Source organism: Staurois parvus, unplaced genomic scaffold (genome assembly GCF_062004578.1).
Source record: "Staurois parvus isolate SC_StPar_1 unplaced genomic scaffold, SC_StPar_1.0 ptg002010l, whole genome shotgun sequence".
Taxonomy (NCBI): domain Eukaryota; kingdom Metazoa; phylum Chordata; class Amphibia; order Anura; family Ranidae; genus Staurois; species Staurois parvus.
Window position 1 is genome coordinate 295,977 of NW_028319806.1, and position 22,563 is coordinate 318,539.

The 22,563-nt window shown below is 43.3% G+C and overlaps 1 protein-coding gene across 1 annotated transcript in view; it reads left to right on the top strand.

Moving 5' to 3' along the window:
* The window catches only part of LOC149433041 (vomeronasal type-2 receptor 26-like), a 79,982-nt gene extending 60,375 nt beyond the window's left edge, over positions 1 to 19,607 (top strand). Inside the window, exons 4-5 of the mRNA XM_089664723.1 lie at positions 7,413 to 7,536; positions 18,688 to 19,607. Of these exons, the coding sequence (XP_089520849.1) occupies positions 7,413 to 7,536; positions 18,688 to 19,607 (1,044 nt within the window). The remainder of the gene's footprint in view (positions 1 to 7,412; positions 7,537 to 18,687) is intronic.
* Positions 19,608 to 22,563: the final 2,956 nt, after the last annotated feature.

A 22,563-nucleotide genomic window follows, 5' to 3' on the forward strand; every position in this document is an offset into this window, starting at 1 on the left:
CCTAATTAGAGGGCAGGCTCTAGGCGGCCATTTTCCCGAAGCCCGCTAACCTCACCTTATCTACAACGGAGGAGTATTATTATAATGTCCCCTTTGGGAATACACCTCGATCATTACCACTATTTGATACCGTGATTCCAGTATCCTATTAACATACAGTAATCTTGTGGAATGCAACAATGTAATTTTAACCCATATTTATTTGATTTATAAATCCTATACAATCAAAACCTATATTTAAAAACCACTTTATTTATTTAATTTATTGCATGGGGTGACACCAGACCCGCTCCACGAAACGGTATGTTTTAAAGCAAGCTGACGGTCCCCGCAGGATGGATCGGATCTGCAGATTGAATATAATGGATTGGAGTCCAATCCATTATGCTCTCCAATCCACAGATCCATGTTACGGGGATCGGGGGATCGTCGGCTTGCTTTAAAACTTACCTTTTCGTGGCGCTTGTGGAGAGATCAGTTAACCCCGTATAGATTGCAAGCCGACAATCCCCGCAGGATGGATCAGATCTGCGGCTTGGGGAGGATAATGGATCTGACTCCGATCCATTATGCTCAATCCGCAGATCCGATCCATCCTGCGGGGATGATGGGAGGGAGTGTCACCAAGTGTTCCGGCTCCGGGTGACACCAACCCTAGGGACGCCCCTGATTGGCACCCAATCAAAAACACCAGATTTTAATTTTATAGATTTGAAAAAGTGGAAAATGTGGGGGCGTACCTACATTTTACAAATGACAAATCTGTATTTTCATTAATACAGATCATAAAATTGAATACACATGTAAATGTTGCATGTTAACGTATATCACCTTTATCTATAGGTACTTTTTGAATAAAGTGCTAATGATTGTCTGTCCAAATAACTGTATGTTGAAACAGTCAACAATTTGAGGTGTACAAAAAGTGAAAAGGCAAACTAATGCTGCCCATACATTATCCAATTTTCTGCATATTTGCATGTTTAAAGTCCTGGTCCTGGTATAGACTTGTATTTTTTCCAATTTAGTTTTTTTCAAATGCCCAGAATGCTATATTGGGTAGCACTGGTGGTGAAAGATTCACAATGAAGAATCTAAGTGCAGCAGGGACCAATGGGTGGGGAGGGTGTGGTCACTCAATTCATCTTTTCAATATTTTGTGAAAAGGTGAACTAATCCTTATTTTTTTATAATTTTTAAGACCTAAATGAAAGTATAAAAAAAATAGAAAAAAAAGTAAAAAGGACTGCTGGCTCTATGCACCATAAACACGGAGGGGTTCCCAGTAATAACCAGTTGGGGACCGGCCTATAGCAGCTTTACTGTTACAGGGCAGCTGCTGTGTGCAGAATTAAATATATATATTGCATTTAATATATGGTCAGATTCAACACTCTATGAGGCTCTATGTATAAAATGTTATTTGTGTGGATGTTACGAGCATTAACACATTTAGAATGAAATTCGTCATATTTTTTCTAATATGTGTAGTTCTTATATCGTCATTGCTACCTAGTGGCCATAATGCTTTTTTTTACCTGATTGAGGTATTTATAGGGAAAAAACACCTTGTAGCCAATTATGTCTCCCCACTGAGCACCTTTCAAGTCCTCCCTAACCCTCCCTCTCTATCCTTCTCTTCTTTCAAGACTCACTGTATTCGGCTGTTTTCTCCCATTTCTCTGAGGATTGCAGTGATCTACCGACCTCCTGGACCCGTGTCACGCTTTCTTGGTGACTCCTCTGCCTGGCTACCCTACTTTCTCTCCTCTGAAATACCCACTATCATTCTTGGAAATTTTAACATCCCCATTAATGTGAACAACCCGGCTACATCCCAACTCTTCAACCTAACCTCATCTTTTGTCTTAACACCATGGACACAGTCCTCCACTCACTCTGATGGGAATACATTAGACATTGTTTTCTCCCATCTTTGCACTCCCTACAACCTCACAAACACCCCTTTTCCTCCTCTCTCTGATCACAATCTCAACACCTTCACAGTGTCCTCATCTTCAAACACTTTTACCTCCAAGCAGCAAACAATTACCCGCAGAAACCTTCACAACTTGAACCTTTCTCTTTTTTACTCTGCAACTGACTGCCTCTATGACAGAATTTCTCCCCTGTCCTGCCCTGACCTGGCCACTGCTGTCTACAACAGTTCACTTTCATCCACACTAGACTCACTTGCTCCTCTAACTACACGAAGCATCAGGCCCTGACCATTACCTATATGGCAGACTGACAACACCAGAAATCTTAAGCAACATAGTCGTTCACTGGAGCGATTGTGACATAAAACCAAATCTCACCAAGCATTCACCCTATATAAATCTGCTTTCTTAACATACAATTCCTCCCTCCATACTGTCAAATACGCCTACTTTGTCACTCTTATTAATACCTTGTCATCGAGTCCTCATTGTCTTTTCTCTACTTTTTAACTCTCTACTTTCTCCACCTCCACCCAGTACCTCACTCACTGCTCACGAGAGTGCAAATCATTTCAAAAACAATATTGAGGCAATTGGTAGGGACATCTCCGCTACACAGACATCTATCCCACTTAGCATATCTTGTGCTAAATCTTCCTCAACACTTTCCTCTTTTGACCTTGCTACTACTGAAGAGGTCACTAAAGTTTTCTCTGAAGCCCGCCTCACCACCTGTCCCCTGGATCCTGTCCCCTCTCAACTACTACAATCACCCTCTTCTTCCATCCTATGCTCCCTCACTCACATCTTCAATCTTTCCCTCTCTACTGGTGCCTTCCTCACCCCTCTAAAGCATGCACACATTACTCCCATACTTAAAAAGCCCTCCCTGGACCCCACCAACCTGAACAACTTAAGACCCATCTCCCTGCTCCCATTTACCTCTAAACTCTTAGAACGCTTAGTCTACAATCGCCTGAATTCCTGCCTCATTGACAACAACCTTCTTGACCGCTTACAGTCTGGTTTTCGCTCACTACACTGCACTGAATCTACCCTACTAAAACTCACTAATGATTTACTATCTGCTAAAACTAATAGCCACTGCTCCTTACTCTTACTACTTGACCTCTCTGCGGCTTTTGATACTGTTGACCATCCCCTCCTCCTCAAAAAACTCCACTCTTTTGGCCTCCGAGACTCTGCTCTCTCCTGGTTCTCCTCCTACCTATTGCAGTGCTCCTTCAGCGTTACCTATAACTCTGCCTCCTCCTCTTCACTCACTCTTTCTGTAGGGATCCCACAAAGTTCTGTTCTTGGACCCCTTCTCTTTTCCATCTACACCTCCTACACCTCCTCCCTTGGTCACTTGATAAACTCCCATGGCTTTAAGTACCATCTCTATGCTGATGACACAAATCTATCTTTCATCTCCTCACCTCACCCCTTCAGTCTTTTCTTGCATTACTAACCTACTAAGTGATATATCAGCATGGATGTTACATCACTTCCTCAAACTAAATCTTTAAAATATGGAGCTCATAATATTCCCTCAAGCCCGTGCCCCCTCCCCTGACTTCTCCTTCAAGATTAATAATAATACAACTATCAGTCCCTCCCCTCATGCCAGGGTACTAGGTGTACTCCTAGACTCCCATCTGTCCTTTCAGCCCCAAACCTTGTAGACTTCACCTCTGCAACATCTCCAAGATACACCCGTTCTTAACCTCTGAAACTACTAAGAAACTTATTCGCTCCCTTGTTATATCTCGCCTTGACTATTGTAACTCCCTCCTCATTGGCCTACCTCATCGCAGGCTATCCCCTCTTCAATCTATCATGAATGCTGCTGCCAGACTCATCCACCTTAATAACCATTCCGTATCTGCCACCCCTCTCTGCCAATCCCTCCACTGGCTTCCCATTGCCCAACGAATAAAATTCAAAACATTAACAATAACATATAAAGTCTTTTGTAACTTTGCCCCAAATTACATCACCAACCTGGTCTCCAAATATCACCCAAACCGTACTCTCCGCTCCTCACACGTCCTCCTGCTCTCTTGCTCCCTTGTCTCTTCCTCCCATGCTCGTCTCCAGGACTTCTCCAGAGCCTCCCCCATCCTCTGGAACTCTACCCCAGTCTATCCGACTATCGCCTACTATGCCCACTTTTAGGCGATTTCTGAAAACCTCTTCAGGAAAGCATATCCTGCCTTCAGCTAATAACGGAATTCTTTACTCCTCCTATCAGTCCATCCCCCACAGTTATTACCTTTTGTACCACCAGCCCCTCCCTCTTAGATTGTAAGCTCCAAGGAGCAGGGCCCTCCTAACCCTCTTGTATTGCACTGTATCATTGCTGTATTGTCTCCCTTTATATTGTAAAGCGCTGAGCAAACTGTTGGCGCTATATCAATCCTGTATAATAATAATGTTGATTTTGATTTTAACCACTTTACTTCCAGCCGCAGTATATACACTGCGGCAGGGTGGCATCGCTGTGCTAGAGCACGTTAAAAAACGGCGTCTAGCAAAACAGGTAGGGGACGCACGCGAGGCGCATGCCCGCCCTACCCATCCTGCAAATCGTGACAGCGGGAGTCCATCACCGGCTCCCGGCGGGTCATGAGCCACCGGGTGCCGGCGATTACAAGTAATCACTGACAGATAGCATGGCTGCATTGTTTACATTGCAGCTTTGCCATCTGTCAGTTCAGAGCAAGCTGAACCTGAGAGAACACTTTATCTCTCAGGATCAGCTTGTTCCTGGGAAGCACACCCCCCCCCCCACCCACTAGTAAAACACTCCCCTCACACAGTTAACCCTTTCATTGAATAAAAATGTTAACCCCTTCCTCCCCAGTGCCATTAGTACAGAGTCAGTGTTTTTTTTTCACTGATCACTGTATTGGTGTCACTGGGGATGTCAGTGACCCAAGTGTCAAAATGTCCACCGCAGTCCCGCCATAAGTCGCTAATCACTGTCATAAATTGCTAATCACTGCCATAAGTCGCTGATTGCCGCAATTAGTATTATTAAAAAAGAAATCCCAGTATCTTTCCCGCCATTTGTAAACGCTATAACTTTCGCGTAAACCAATTTACACGTATTGGGATTTTTTTTTAGCAAAGACATGTCGCAGAATACATTTTGGCCGAAATTTGACAAAATTTGATTTTTAAATTTTTTTACTGGACATGTTTTATGGCAAAAAGTCCAAAATATTGTTTTTTTTTTCTCAAAATTGTCAGCCTTTTTTTTTTATAGAGCAAAAAATAAAAACTGCACAGGCAATCAAATACCACTGAAAGAAAGCTCAATTTTTGGGAAAAAAGGACGTAAATTTAATTTGGGTGCAGTGTTGCATGACCGTGCAATTGTCAGTTACAGTAATGCAGCGACGTAACACAAACCACTTCTGTAACCGCTTCCTGACTGCCCTAGAGCAGAAAAACTACTACAGGGTGGCATGGGTGCGCAAAATCACACATATATATACACACACACATACACACACACACACACACACACACACACACACATATACATATATATATATATATACACACACATATACGTGATTCGCACTCTCGTGGCTTTCACGCCCCTCCCAGATGGCGTCAGATTGCCTGTCAGTACACCAGTCATCACATTTAACCCCTTGATTGCCAGGAACACGCTCATACACAATAAATCTCCATTGCTAGTATAGTGTCTGAACGGATCAATAAGAAAAATATCTATCAATATCTAAAATTTTTCTGGTTATAGCGCCAAAAATAAAAAGTGCACAGGTGATCAAATACCACCAAAAGAAAGCTCTATTTGTGTGAAAAAAAGGACATAAATTTCATTTATGTACCGTATTGCATGACCACGCAATTGTCCATTAAACTAGCGCAGCGCTGTATAGCAAAAAAATAGCGTAAATTGCAGTATCTATACCATAGTTTGTAGACGCTATAACTTCCACACAAAGCAATCAATATACACTTATTGGGATTTTTTTTTTACCAAAAACATGTAGCAGAATACATTTTGGCCTAAAATTATGACTAACTTTGAGTTTACTATATATTTTTTATAGCTGAAAGTAAAAAATATAATTTTTCTTCAAAATTTTTGGTCTTTTTTTGTTTATAGCATGAAAAATAAAAAGCGCACAGGTGATCAAATACCACCAAAAGAAAGCTCTATTTGTGTGAAAAAAAGACGTAAATTTCGTTTGGGTGCAGCATTGAATGACTGTGCAATTATCAGTTGAATTAGTGCAGCGCCGAGTAGCAAAAAGAGGCCTGGTCATTAAGGGGGGTAAATCCTCTGGAGGGCAAGTGGTTAAACATGCAGTTGTTTGCCACATGAGCATTTTATAAACTACCATTTTCTCTAGTCATCTTCCAGGAAGGCACACCTGAGAGATGACTAGCTCCACCTGACAGGAAACACACTCAACAGTTGACAGAGATTACATTCTTCACCCTTCCCTCCTCTCCTTAGCTTATGAGCAATCAGGGGTTTCAGTTCCCTCACACCTGAGGGCTCACTCTACTAGAGCGCTAGCGACCTCCTGGGCGGAGAGGGCCGGAGCATAGATTGAGCAGATCTGCCAAGCGGCCACATGGACAAGCCAGGACACCTTTTGTGAGACACTACAGGGTAGAGTTGTCACCTCAGGACCTGATGTTTGGCAGGAAAGTATTACAGACAGTGGTCCCGCCCTAAGGTAGGCCTGAGTACCTTGCTTATTGTCTCAGGTGTTCCATCCCGGCAGATGACTAGAGGAAAGTACCAGTTACACTTACTGGTAATGGTATTTCTGGGAAATCTTCCAGGATGGCGGGCCTACTTCACACCCTTATCTGGTGATGGTTATTTCAAGACAGGTTACCTTTCATGCACCAGGGTGTGGGTGTCTCTCCAATCTAAGCATTGAAATTGTGATCTCTGTAACTTACAGTTGTGATGAGATAGTGATAACTCCAATCTTAGTTGAATAACACAGGCAGTGACTTGATCAGATGACACCTTGTAGATCTTGTGAAGTTTATTCCATAAACCGAGAGAATCTTACAACAATGAACATCGGAGAGGTCAAACGATCATAATGTGATCTACTTCATAACAGCTGAAGCTGAAATACGGTACTGGGAAAAGGGGTGGGGCTATCTATATAGCATGAACTAAACCAGAGGAAAGGGAGGAGCAGAGACAAAATACAGAGAACACTTAAAGGCATATGACAGTCATGTGAAACATGACAGTGGGAATACTCTTATATAACTGAGGAGTGGAGGGAAGGGCAGGGAATTGAAACTCGGTCAATTGTGGATTGTGTCTCCTTCAGGTGGAGCTAGTCATCACTCAGGTGTGCCGTCCTGGAAGATTTCCCAGAAATGTATTTATTTATGTATTTATTTTTTATGTATTTGAGAACTTATTATAGTTGTAATCATGGATTTTGTCTTTAGACTCCGCGTTCCGTGTGCTCTGAGAGCTGCCTCCCCGGATACCAAAAAGTCCAACAGAGAGGAAGACATTTCTGCTGCCACATCTGTGTGCCCTGTCCGGAGAACGAGTTCACCAATCAAACTGGTTGGTACCTCTTGTGATGCTGAGTTCATCTAGGGCTGAAATTTAAGTTAGCAATGTGATGCATTGCAGTACCGTGTTACCCCAGCTCATGTAAACGTGTATTATAACAATACATCACCACACCATTCAGCTCTGTTGCATATGTGCTGCAGAACACTGCAACACACTGTAATGCAGGGGCGGACTGACCATTTGGAAACTCGGGCGCTGCCTGAGGGCCCGGGGTCAGTAGGGGGCCCCATGAGATGCTCCTGGTACCTTTTTCATAGGCTTTTTTTGAGTTTGGGCAAGGACACAGGGGCCCCATGATCCCCTATTGCCTGGGGCCCCCATGAGTTGTCAGTCCGCCCCTGCTGTAATGGGTACCCCTTGTAATGCTACGTTCACCTACGTTCATCCAAGTTAGCAATGAGATGCATTGCAGTAATGCGCTACTCTGCATTATGATAATCTGCATCAGGAAAAAGGCTGCATGTCCATTTTTCTGTCCGTTCAGAATGAATGGGCTGCCTTAACATTACACATGGTCAAGGTTAGGCCCACCTTTTGCAAGAAAAATAATAAATACACATAGGCTTTCAACAAAAAAATGCATTTATAATTTTTTGCATATGAGCTTGCAAAGTTTTGCAGCCACAATTAGTGGATCTCAAGTGCAGTGCAAAGCTCCTGCAGGCTGTTCCCCAGCTCTGTCTTTACTGAAGTATGGACTTTCAGCTGTTAAGCTGGAGGTCAATGGACTACTAATGTGGTGATCACCGCACTTCCATCGTTCATGGTGGAAGATGTGATTTCGAGTTCATTCATTCCACCCCCCCGGCATGCTGTCAGACTGGGTATGTTATGTGGTTGGGTGATCTGATCAGCATCACATTCCATGCTACACCCTAAAAATGAGTATCAAATGTAATATTATTATTATTATACAGTATTTATATAGCGCTAAAAGGTTTGCTCAGCGCTATACATTTTAGTGGGGGACAGTACATAAGACAATACAGTAACAGGACAAAACACGAGGGGTTCGGGGGCCCTGCTCTTTCGGGGGTAGAGGTACAGGAGGAAGTGGCTGTGGGGGATGGAGTGGTGGGAGGAGTGGAGGAGATCAGCTGTTAGGTGAGGCTTCCCTGAAGAGATGGGTTTTCAGGGTGCGCCTAAAGGTGAGAACGGTAGGTGACAGTCTGATGGATTGGGGTAGTGAGTTCCAGAGGATGGGGGAAGTCCTGGAGAAGTCCTGCAGTCGGGCGTCGGAGGAGGAGACCAGGGAGCGAGAAAGTAGGAGGTCTTGTGAGGAGCGAAGATTACGGGTTGGGTGGTATTTGGGTATCAGGTCGGTGAGGTAGTTTGGGGCAGCGTTATGAATGCCTTTGTATGTCAGTGTTAGTAGTTTGAATTTAATGCGTTAGGCAATCGGGAGCCAGTGGAGGGAATGACAGAGGGGGTGGCAGAAGAGGAGTGGTTGGTAAGGTGGATGAGTCTGGCCGCAGAGTTCAGGATAGACTGAAGTGGGGATAGTCTGCGACGAGGTAGGCCGGTGAGGAGGGAGTTGCAGTAGTCAAGGCGTGAGATAATAAGGGAGTGAACGAGTTGTTTAGTAGTGTCCGGGGTTAGGAACGAACATATTTTGGAGATGTTGCTGAGGTGGAGCCTGCATGAGTTTGCCAATGATTGGACATGGGGTTGGAAGGACAGGTTTCAGTCTAGAGTGACACCTAGGACTTTGGCTTGTGGGGTGGGACTGATGGTGGCGTTGTTGGTCGTGATGGAGAGCGGGGGGGGCACGGGCTGGGGGGAAAATCAGGAGCTCGGTTTTGGAAAGGTTCAGTTTGAGGAAATGGAGCAACATCTAGTCTGATATGTCGTTCAGTAGGTGGGTGATACGGGCGGACACTGAAGGGGTGAGTTGAGGGGTGGAGAGGTAAATGTGCGTGTCATCGACATAGAGGTGATAGTTGAAGCCATGGGAGTGTATCAGTTTGCCGAGGGAGGAGGTGTAGATGGAGAAGAGATGCTCTCAATGGTGCAGTTAGCCTTTACCACATTAATGCAGCATCCAAGAACTGCTCAATGTATAAAGGCCTGACTGTGGTTAAAAACCACGAACAAAGACTGACCTGGTGGTTTTGGTTGGATTAGGGAAAAGTCCTCACACATGATAAGTAGGAGCATGTACATAGTATTTAACCGCCTCCTGCCCGCCATATAAGGAAAGGACGGGCGCAAGGCGGTTCTCTCGTTCTGGGAGGATGTCATATGACATCTTCCCACTCTAACCGCCACTGTCATGCCACTCTAACTGCGCGTGTGCGGCTCCGGGAGCACGCAGTGCGGCAATATGTGGTACGCTGTGTCCCTCGGACACAGCGGCTCACTGATCAATGGAAAGAGCCGAAGACGTCGGCTCTGTCATGTGATCAGCTGTGTCCAATCACTGCTGATCGCATGTACTGTAAATAAGGAAATGCTGGTTATCGGCATTCTTCTCTTCATGAGCTGTCATGCTGACAGCTAGAGAAGAGAGGAGAGCCGGTAATTGGCATTCCTCGGAGGGGACATGTACACTGATCATCAAGGCACTGATGATCAGAGTAGCCCCATCAGTGCCACCTGTCAGTGTCCATCAATGCCAGCTGTCAGTGCTCATCAATGCTACCTGCCAGTGCCCATCAGTGCCTCATCAATGCCACATATCAGTACCTACCAGTGCACATCAATGCCACATATCAGTGCTCATCTGAGCTGCCTTTCAGTGCCACATATCAGTGCCAGTCAGTGCCACCTATCAATGCCAGTCAGTGCCGTCTACCAGTGCCGTCTATCAGTGCGCATCAGTGCCGCCTAGCAGTGCTGCCTAGCAGTGCCAGTCAGTGCCACCTAACAGTGCCAGTCAGTGCTGCCTATCAGTGCCAGCCAGTGCCGCTTATTAGTGCCACCTATCAGTGTCATATATGAGTGCTGCCTTTCAGTGCCCATCGGTGATGCCTGTCAATGCCCATCAGTGCCACCTATCAGTGCAGCCTATCAGTGCCCATCACTGCAGCCTCATTAGCGCACATCAGTGAAGGAGAAAAATCACCTTTTTAACAAAATTTTATAACAGAAACTAAGAAAAAACTTTTTTTTTTTCAAAATTTTCAGTTGTTTTTGGTTTGTTAAAGAAAAAATAAAAAACCCAGAGGTGATTAAATACCACCAAAAGAAAGCTCTGTCACAAAAAAAAGATAAAAATTTCATATGGGTACAGTGTTGCATGACCGCGCAATTGTCATTCAAAGCGTGACAGCGCTGAAAGCTGGAAATTGGCCTGGGCAGGAAGGGGGTATAAGTGCCCTGTAGGCGAGGGGTTAAACAATTGGAATGCTGTGCTGCCACTCCTAAAACTGTGAGACACTGGTTAGAGTGACAATTATATATGTGACTTAGAAAATCAGTGATTGGGTAAGTGTATTGTACTACAATACACCTCCCTCCTTCGTGTATAATTGTGTGATCTCCACTCTAAAGATAAACTAAAATGCCAATAGTGTGTACCGTGCTACAATACACCTCCCTCCTCTGTGTATAATTGTGTGATCTCCACTCTAAAGATAAACTAAAACGCCAATTGTGTGTACCGTGCTGCAATGTACCTATCTCCTTAAAAAAAGGGATCCTACAAACCACCGTGTTGCATCGTACTACCATGCACCTCCCTCTCATATGAAAATGCCTGTGTGACACTCTATAGTAAAAGAATGGTAAATCGGTTACTTTTGGTAAAAATCATAAACCATAAGTGAAAACCCCTATATACTGTATCAATATGTAAATATTGTGGAGACTACAAAACACCTTCCACAGAAATACACTATATTGATTGTGCTGGAAATTGTCCTTTAGGAAAAAGTGTCCTTAGAAAAAAGGTTAATATATTGATGTAATAAACGTGCCATTTCATTTTATAAAGTCCTTGTACTATAAATCACCTTCCACAACTTAAATGCCATAGTAACTTGGTGATATGCTGGTGATCTTGACAAATATTAGTGATACGTACTGTCACTCGTTCTCCCCCTCCAGAACATCACTCACCTCAATGTACTCACCACCTAAGCTTAGGTAGGTCAAAAGCGCTTTTAGGTGCTTTCCTTCCTCAAGCCCCTGCAATGGACCAGCCACCTGTAAGTCTCTAAGACCGTTGTCCACTGAACCAGGATCCTCCCTGCAAGAAGGAAACACTCCAACACTCCAAACAAGAGTGAGCGTACCCCTGAAGACGTGCATGTGCACGAAACGCGTGGGGTGGAGCCACACTTGCTGACGTTGCGCTGCCGTTGCCAAAGTTCAGAACGGCAGCTATCTTGGTACTCCATTCTACCTTCATTCTTACTTGTTTCCACTCGGATTGTCTTTTATTCGTTATTTAATAAAATACTACACTATATACTACCTTTAGCTCCTGTGGTGAGCTATTCCTCATAGGAGAGGGTCCACCTGTGTTTTTTGCCCTTGGCTGAGCATCCCTTACAGAGGCTTCATTGCTGTTACCTGTGCCCAGATGAGATGTGCTTACATGCTGTATACCAGTAGATGTCTGGTGAGTGTACATCTGACAGAGGTGGTGGATTCCCTATTGGATCACTTCACAATATTTCCCCTGCTCTGTCCGCAGTCTCCGGTCATCCCCTGCTCTGTCCGCAGTCTCTGGTCATCCCCTGTACTGTCCACAGTCTCTGGTCATCCCCTGTACTATGTCCACAGTCTCTTGGTCATTCCCTATACTGTCCGCAGTCTCTGGTCATCTCCTACACTGTCTGCAGTCTCTGGTCATCCCCTGCACTGTCCATAGTCTCTGGTCATCCCCTGTACTATGTCCACAGTCTCTTGGTCATTCGCTATACTGTGCGCAGTCTCTGGTCATCCCCTGTACTGTGTCCGCAGTCTCTGGTCATCTCCTGTAGTACGTCCGCAGTCTCTGGTCATCTCCTGTACTGTGTCCACAGTCTCTTGTCATCCCCTGCACTGTCCGCAGTCTCTGGTCATCTCCTGTACTGTGTCTGCAGTCTCTGGTCATCTCCTGTACTATGTCCGCAGTCTCTGGTCATCTCCTGTACTATGTCCGCAGTCTCTGGTCATCTCTTGTACTATGTCCGCAGTCTTTGGTCATCTCCTGTGCTATGTCCGCAGTCTCTGGTCATTCCCTGTGCTATGTCCGCAGTCTCTGGTCATTCCCTGTACTGTGTCCGCAGTCTCTGGTCATCTCCTGTACTGTGTCCGCAGTCTCTGGTCATCTCCTGTACTGTGTCCGCAGTCTCTGGTTATCCCCTGTACTGTGTCCACAGTCTCTGGTCATCTCCTGTACTGTGTCCGCAGTCTCTGGTCATCTCCTGTACTGTACTATGTCTGCAGTCCATGGGTTCAGAATATTTTTTTTCTTGTTTTCCGCCTCTGAAACCTAGGTGCGTCTTATGGTCAGGTGCGTCTTATGGAGCACAAAGTACGGTAGGTAAAATCACATAAATTTGCACTTACATCATATCTATGTATGTGGCGCTTTAAAACAACATGTCCTGGAACGCTGTTGCGCTCTGCATTCACCCTCATGTAGACCAGAAGTGACCCAATCAGCCCTGCCCCAGATCTCTGTGAATGAGTGCCTACAAGTTCTGACAGTCTTAGCGGCTGTGGCCTTGTTGTATTCAGTGGAGCACCGTGGTAGTTCATTGATTCTTCCTGTCAGTATATTGCTCATACATTCTGTACGGCAAGCAGATATTCTGACAGGTCTGCAGGAGACCTGCATGGCATCAGTGGTCTACTGATCGCTGGTGCAATGCTTTCCAGGCTCCTATAGACAAAAATAATAAATGCACATTTTTTTATCTGCAAAAAAATGTGGATTTATTATTTTTATCTAAAAGGTGAACTTATCCTTTAAAGCTACAAAATGCATTTTATTCTGCGAAATAAAGTATTTGGATGTTTTACTAAAGCAGATGACTTGTGCCTATCCTTTGGAAAGCCACATTGAGCTCCTCTGCCAATTGAACTACCAACTGGCTTTTTTTCAGCTGATTCTTCTTACCAATTTGTTCACTCACCTGAGAATCCCACAGAGCACCCAGGATGGGAATGCCGGAGACATAGAGAGTGACCACACTGACCTTGTGTGGAGACAGGCTTTCTCCACCCATGCACTAGGAAGGCCACGTGCCCCCCATTGTTGGGTGACCGCTGGCTCAACAGTTGCCTCAACAAGTCTAGTCTGAACTTTTTTCCTTTTATGAGGAAGCATTTTACCCTTGTATCTGAATTATTCTACTACACTATAAGGTCTCTCTCACCTCCCTCTCTTTTCTTTTTTAGTGGACATTCTGAGCTTTACCAGAGACTCCTGGTCATCTCCATTGGTTTGCCATCTACCACCAAACCCCAGACCCTAAACAAAGGCATGGAGGGTTGGGCAATGACTTGCAGGTCCAAAAAAAATAGTTTTCAAATTTTGTTTGGTGGGGAGACTTTATTTTCTAATGATTAAAGTGAAACATTTAAAATGCAAAACTCCATTAAACAGCATGCATTCTCTTCATCTATACCAGACCCTTAGGCCTCGTTCACATGGGCAATGATGCCTATTTATCGCAGTGAAAAGCTGTTTTTTTTAAGCATCTGTAACTTCCAGGTGCTGTGTGCAGGTAGCCTATTGAAGTCTATTAAGAGGCAGTGGCTGCATAGACATAGTTGCTGGTCCTAATTTAACAGGCATGCAGGTGTGCTTGAGTGGCCCCGAACATGCACTATATTCAGGGCAAATCACCTACACCTCCATGCCTCAAAGGTCCCTCTTTCAGCTTCTCCTCAGCTTCCAGCCTGGAAGCAGAACCCCCCCTTCTCCTGCAGGGCTCCCTTCCAGGTTACACTGAAACACGTCTCAGTAATCCATCTTCCACCTGACTAGCATGGCTCTCTCATATTTATGGGACTTGTGAGACTCCCATAAATATGCAGATTGAAGTCTCCACCCTTATGTTCTTTGGTTCTGGAAGCTTCCATGGACCTCCAGAACCAGGTGAAGGCAATAGAGTCCCAACCTACTGAGTCATCCAGCCTGACCTCACACTGAACCCTCAGTAATTTGGGTCACTCACTACCATGAGCCAAAAATGAATTTACCTCACAATAGGCCGACCTAGTGGGCACTGCAAAATAAACTGTAAACAAGGTAAATCTGTTCAACAAGGCGCTGTCCTAAAATGTTTACCATATATCTCTAAGGTAATTGCTCTATAAAATATAGAAGTCATTAGGTATCCCTGTGGGGGAATCACAAATGTGTGATTTGAGGGGAATTGTTAGCTTTGTTGGCCCAAGTGAAGAAAATACACCAAGCTAAAGTCGTGGGTCTTACTGACCGAATACATGTGCTAGAAAATCTCCATAAACACTCTTGTGCACAGCAGACTTTGTTGGAGCTTTCTCAACTGTGCTCTCTCCTATTAGAGGAGTTGGGCATACAAACAAGACATCGGTATGCAATGGAGCAGAGAGTGTTCTACGAGTACGGAAACAAAAGTGGGAGACAGTTGGCTAGGACGGTACAGACGGTGAGATCGTCACTACAGATGTACCACCTTCGAGGACCTCACGATAAGCTACTCTCCTGCAATGAGGAAATAGCACATCAATTTGCATGTTACTATAGGAATCTTTATAATTTGCGATCGGAAAAATGGGTTACTTCCATTACCATACCCAGCACATTAGGCGATTTTTGGCTAAATATGACCCAAAGGCTATCTCCCATCAGGTGGCTTGCGATCTTGAGCACAGTCATTCCCTGGAAGACCTTATTACTGCCCTGACACAGATGAAATCCCTGTAGGAGTTCCGATTCTGATGGCCTGACTTGAGTTGAAAGCTATAGGCCAATATCGCTTCTTAATGTTGATTTAAAGTTGTTCGCAAAGATGTTAGCAAATAGGTTACTTCTTTTGTTACCCTCCTGGGTAGGGCTGGACCAGGTGGGTTTTGTTCCGGGTAGAGAGGCCCATGATAATACAATTAAAGTCCTTAACCTTCATCCAGGGGCGGACTGACAACCCATTGGGGCTCCGGGCAATAGGGGATCATGGGGCCCCTGTGTCCTTGCCCAAACTCAAAAAAGCCTATGAAAAAGGTACCATAGGCATCTCATGGGGCCCCCTACTGACCCCGGGCCCTCGGGCAGTGTCCGAGTTTTCAAATGGTCAGTCCGCCCCTGCCTTCATCACTGGCTTATGGCCAGTCAAACCCAGGGTTTTTTTCTATCCCTTGATGCTGAAAAGGTATTTGTCAGGGTTGCGTGGCCCTACATGCAAGAGGTTCTCCAAGCAGTTGGGTTGCTCCCCAGGATGGTGGCCAATATATTGGCATTGTATTCCAACCCGACTGCCTGGGTCCGACACTTGTCGGAGGCCTTTCCTATAACTAATGGCACCCGACAAGGTTGCCCTCTTTCCCCTCTGATTTTTGTTTTAACTCTGGAACCTTTTTTGAATAGAATTCAATCGCATATGGATATAAAGGGCCTTTTTGGTAGGAGGTAGGGAATACAAGGTGGCTGCATTTGCCGATGATCTCATGTTGTTTTGACAGTCACCCCAGCTTTCTTTGCCTGTTTTGCTCTGCCAATTGGACTGTGTACATACTCCAATTTGAAGATAAATTATCACAAATCTTACACCCTGAATGTCTCCTTGCTGCAATCTGTTGTTGCTCAGTGTATGGAATACTTCCCATTTACTTGGCAAGGCCGCGATATTACCTACTTGCATATGCAGATTCCAGCTTCTTTGGCTGAACTCTATGACAGAAATTTTAAATCACTTTTTCATACAACTCAAGATGATCTCCAGCGATGGGCCAATCTTAATGTCTCATGATTTGGGAGGGCGGCACAGATTAAAATGAACATATTTCTCAGATTGCTGTACATGATGCAAACCGTTCCCATTGCTCTCCCAAAGTTGTTTTTTAAAACATATAAGACGGCTTGCCTATAGTTTATGTGGAAAAACTTGGTGCCCCATATTAAATATTCCTGGTTTACTCTCCCAAAACTGAAGGGGGTTTCGGCCTCCCAGACCTCCATAGATATTATTTGGCTTGCCAATTGGTTTGTATTGTAGACAGATGTATCCATACTGCGGGGAAAACATGGGTGGATCTGGAAAGGGATTTGAGTCATTGAACTTTGCGGCTCTTGTCCTGGACCCCCCCCCCAACCAAAATTGGCTGAAAGCAGTGCTAAATCATCCTCTTATAGGCCCCTCACTTAAAAATATTAAGGAGGCATGTAAGTCCCTGCTTTTTTCGTCCAACCCTGGTCCTTTAACATCCCTCCGTGGCAATAAGGACTTTCCTCCTGGGCTTTCAGACACGTTTCTAAACTTAGGGTGGCCCCACAGTGATATTTTGAGTTGTCACTTCTTTCTTCAGTCCAGTGCACATCTTGAGTCCATTTCCTCTACAAAGGCTTTTTCGTCCTGGATCTACAGACAAATTAAGTATTTTCTACAACCTACCACTGCAATGCAGCCGTGGAATAGGTCCCTAACGGCTTTTGAATCCTTGTGTACTCGAAAACGTCCCCAATGCCATTTGATTTCAGCAATATACTCTATGCTGCTGGCGTGTTCTTTAGATGTACCGGATAAAGCGAGAGGAGCTTGGGAAAAGTATCTCCAACTCACATTTGTGGAGAGCAGGGCCCTTGATCCCCTCATGTTTTGCATTGTATTGGTATTGTTCTGTCACATGTTCTGTCTCCCTTTGTAATGTACAGCGCTGAGCGAACTATTGGCACTTTATAAATACTGTATAATAATAATAATAATAATAATAATGATGTCTGGGAAAAGCTTACTGAGTCTGTGCACAAGAGCTCACTTAATGTGGCGGTTCAGGAAAATGCCTACAAAGTTAGGACGTGGTGGTATAGGATTCTGATGCTCCTGCATAAATGCTACCCCTCGGTATCTAAACTTTGTTGGAGATGTGGTAGACAAGAGGGATCTATGCTTCACATTTGGTGGAGGTGTGACCTTCTGACACCCTTTTGGTCTACTATCCAAAAATTTATTTGCCAAATTACAGCATTACCCATGGATTTTACTCCATCTCAATATCTATTGCACCATGCCACCCTCCCTCAAAGGGAATATTTTAAATCCCTTGCCAGGCACGATGAATGCGGCTAGAATATGTATACTATTCCACTGGCTCTCACAGACTGTCCCAATGATTACAGAATGGTTTCTGAGGATTAACAAAACTGAGGAAATTGAAGAGCTTATTCATGTTTCATGTGCAAATATACAGAAGTTTCACACAGTTTGGTCTGACTGGATTCACTTTAAGTCCACTGCAGATTATCTGGGATGTATTTGAATGACCTTGCTGGATAGCCCCTCTTTGGGCATCTAGAGATGCTCCTCCTCAGTTATATCCCCCAGACACTGTCAATAGGGGTGGTATTTTTGACACTTTGGCATTTTTGAGGTGCCTGTGGGAGAGGTGGACTAATCATTTGTTAATTGTTTATTGGGGTTTTTTTATTTTTTCGGTAATCCCACTATATTTGTAGATCTGGCATACTAAAGCTGTTATCAGAGCTACATTATTGCCTGTTTTTTGCACCTGTACCAGTGGCTTGACAGATCTACTCTTCTGACAGAATACGGTTTGCATATTTCTTTTCTTTTGTACCCACTTGACATTGAAATGGATTGTATTTTGCTGTAAACCAACTGTTTGTGTCCTATTTTTCTTTTCTAAATGTCCTCTTTCTTTTTGCTGTGATGATTTCACATAAAAATAATTCTGGAATGCTATTGCTGTTGATACCATTTGTTCTTAATAAAAGACTTTATGGAAAAAGAAAGTAATTTAGCATTTTAAAGCCCATACTTCCAATTACTTTATGAAAAGGTTCCTCAGAACACAGAAAATGATTTAAAACATTCAGAATCTGATCCTTCCTCATTTCAAATTATATACAACACAATACAGGACTTATAAATGTAGCTTACAGTATATTCATTAGATTGTTTGTATCTTTGAAATTACAGTAATATCAGTCAAACATATGCCTCCTCCAGTTTTTTAAATGCTTGAACTTTTTTCTTTTCTCAGACATGGAAAGATGCTACAAGTGTCCGGAGGATCAATGGCCCAATGAGAGAAGAGACGCCTGTATACAAAGAGCAACTGAATTCCTATCTTATGGAGATACATTAGGATTATCTCTTGCAGTTACAGCTTTGTCGTTCTGTTTTGGAACTATTATCGTGTCTGGAGTGTTTTTCAAATACAAAAAAACTCCAATAGTAAGAGCCAATAACCAGAACCTCAGCTTCATCCTTCTCCTCTCGCTGATCCTCTCCTTTCTATGTCCTCTGCTGTTCATTGGACATCCAACAAAGATTTCCTGTCTTCTCCGACAAACTGTTTTTGGAATAACTTTTTCTGTTGCAGTTTCTTCAGTTTTGGCTAAAACAGTCACCGTGGTTTTAGCTTTTAACATGACCAAACCTAACAGCAAACTGAATAAATGGGTGGGGAAACATTTTTCTATATTTCTTCTGATTGTCTGCTCTCTAGCAGAGATTGTAATTTGTATCCTTTGGTTGACTTTGTCTCCACCATTCCCAGAGTATAACACCCAGTTAGAAATGGGAAAGATAATATTACAGTGTAATGAGGGATCTGTCACTGCTTTCTACATTGTGATTGGATACATGGGAGGTCTGGCTATGTTCAGCTTTATTATAGCATTTTTTGCCAGGAAACTTCCAGATGTGTTCAATGAAGCTCAGTACATCACATTCAGCATGCTGGTCTTCTGTAGTGTTTGGATCTCCTTCATCCCAGCCTACCTCAGCACCAAAGGGAGATACACAGTGGCTGTGGAGGTCTTCGCCATCTTGTCTTCCAGTGCTGGACTCCTGGGCTGCATCTTCATTCCCAAATGTTACATCATTCTGATCAAGCCAGAACTAAATGTGAAGGCAACCGTATCCCAAAGAAAAGCAACATCTGCATTCAACTCATAAAATGTTGTAAATTAGGGATAGTGAGTTTTAGAAAACTACAATTGTTGCTTAATGTTTTCATTTTGTAAAAGTAGTAAAAGACTCATTTGAAGAAAAAGAAAATCATTGAAATGAAACAAATGTTAAACAATTTCAACCAGTCGTCTCTGATGTGGAGGCTTCATGTTATCTCTAACATTTTTTATTTTGTAATAATTTCAAACACATCTCTTTAGTGACTTTAAAATTAAGGCCTACGTGGCAACATTATTTTCTTTAAACCTCGTTTTTCTGCTTATCATTAACATGTACTCTTGCTATGAGTTTATCTCCCAAAGAAATGCTCATCCTTTATCACCCTAAAGTCCTCCATATCAACAGGTAAAGTAGTCAAAGTATGCAATTGTGAGTTTAGAATATTCATATTAAAGCTTCTATCTGTTTCTGGAAAAGAGACTATTCTATCCCTTCAGCTGTGTTTCCCATGCTTTGTGTGACACAAAAGTTCTTTAATTCATTTAACATGCCTTCTACATTTTTTACTGCCCCAGAATACATATAAAGGTGCAGCGCTAAAATAGCATAAATAAGGACAACATAATATAGCATAAAATAAAGTGCAGAGTATCGGATCACACTGAGGTGAACTTGAGTGAGTAAAAAGTCCCAAGATAAATGAGGGCCCACGTAGGGATCCAGTAGATCCTATTGAGTGCGTGGGGCAGGGTTCCAGTGTACCACACAGTGAATCTAGGGTAAAAAAGTGCGCACTCACCAGAAGTGCTTCAAAACGGTTCCTTTAACTGTCATAAGTCATTTTGCAAATGTTCCAATATCAGTACCACCAGTGCTCCCATCTTGTACTTGGGAATTAATATCAGGTGTCCCCAAAATCGAGAGCGCCACACCATTTGTGTGCACTGCAACTGCAGAAGAGCTCCAGGGGACCTCATGAATTATTTATACTGCTGTAGATATAGTTGAGACTGATGCTTGGACCACCTTTAACTGTCATGGAGGCTGTCTTCATGATGCCCTACTCGTTGTCCTGATTTGCATGAGTGACATCAGGTCATGATATTCCCCAGCCTGACCAGTACTGAGACTATAGAATAGTTCTCCTACTTCCCATTGAATCCATTCAGGCAGGAAATGAAGGAATTGTGCACTAGCTAACTTCAGGTTTACAGTATATTATTAAATGTATTTTTTACTAAAGCTGAATGGCCACCATTTCCCACAGACACACTCTAAAAACCTGTAAAAAGCCTTCCCAGAAGAGTAGAGGCTATTGTAACTAGTGATGGGCCGAACACCCCCCTGTTTGGTTCACGGTTGAACATTCGAACCTACTGAAAGTTCAACTGCAATCTTCGAACAGGGACAATTTACTGAGCGGTATCTTACAGCATCTGAGTATGCAGTAAGATACTGACCAGCTACTAATATGAGTTATATTATTAAGTCATGCAGCATTTTAGTTGTGAAATATTCTTTAATGTTTCAGCTGTTATTGGGGTTCCCCTTCCCCGCTGACAGCTGAATGTCAAAAGAATTGTCAGCATTGCCCAACAATTAATATTTAAAAAAAACAATGGTGTGGGGTTCCCCCTCCCATCCATACCAAACCCTTTAGGTCTGGTATGGACTTTGAGGAGAACCTTAAACTTACATTTGACTCAAACATGAAGACCATCACTAATTGTAACCATAAAGGGAGGCATCTCCATATTAGTGTCTCTGGTTTTGGATGGGATGTTCAAAAAACTCCTACAGGACTAAAGTTAATGTGTTTACATTTTTATGCCATATTGGATGTGTATGTATTTGTGTGTTACAAGAAAGAGACTAAATCCCTCTTCTTATCAGTTAACATAGACAAAGTGGTAATGTACAGATTCAAAGAAAGACATTACAAATTCTGTAAACGGTTGAGTTCAAGAATAATTTTCTGGCTTTTAACAAGGTCACAATGACTGAATATGAGATATCTAAACGCTTACATTTTTGCCTTTCAATCAATATGCCATCAGCGTACGAAGTCTGATGTTTTAGATGTTGGAGCTTGCCTTGCATTAGTAGATCTGGATTTATTGCCAATAAAATCAATGGTTTGACTTTCATATTTCTAAGTACCGTAAACCATGATCTTTTGGGCTTGAAATTTAGAATTGTGATGGCTGATATGTGCTCTTTGAGTTTTGAGAAGGGCTTTAAAGCAACCGGTGGAAATACGTAGTCCCAGACTACCATCACAGCATCTTTGTCTGAGGATCTTGAAACCTGGAGAAGTAGCAGGAAAGTTGAACGTTGGAGGTTGAAATTATCAAATCTTCCTCCAGATATCCTCATTGGTCAAAAATCAACTGTTCAGGGACCATTTGTTGTGATAGCAGAACTTTCTGCTGGGCTATTCCATAGTTCGAACGCCCAATAAAAATTAATCTGTGAGAAACTGTTTTGCACACAAGAAGATCTTTTTAGAGATCTGTAATAATAGAATACTCCTGGTCCCTGTTAGCCTGACCACACAGGCATCGTATTGTATGACAAGATATTGACATCACGACACTGCAATTCAAAATTCGGGATCATAATTGTGCTCAGCGGCCCTGTGCCTGTTGCCTCAGACAATGCACCCCCTAGCCTCTCTGACTGGAATGAGTGATTAGAACAATTGAATTTTTGGCCAGTGAGAGAATGATGGATTCTACCCACCAGGTCAAGGATCCTCTTATTAAAACTGTTATAGAAATCATTTGGAACGAGGAGGTTCAGTTCCACTGTTGGAGGAGGTATACTTAATACCTACTGATGCCATTCCATCCACATGACTACTAGAAATGTGGCTGACAGTAGGTCCAGAATCCTCATACATTCCCACACTGTAATTATGGTACTTCTCATTTATGAACAAACCACAGACAAACTGTCAGTTGTTTTTACTCTGTGTCTCATAGGGGTATTTGAAAATGGA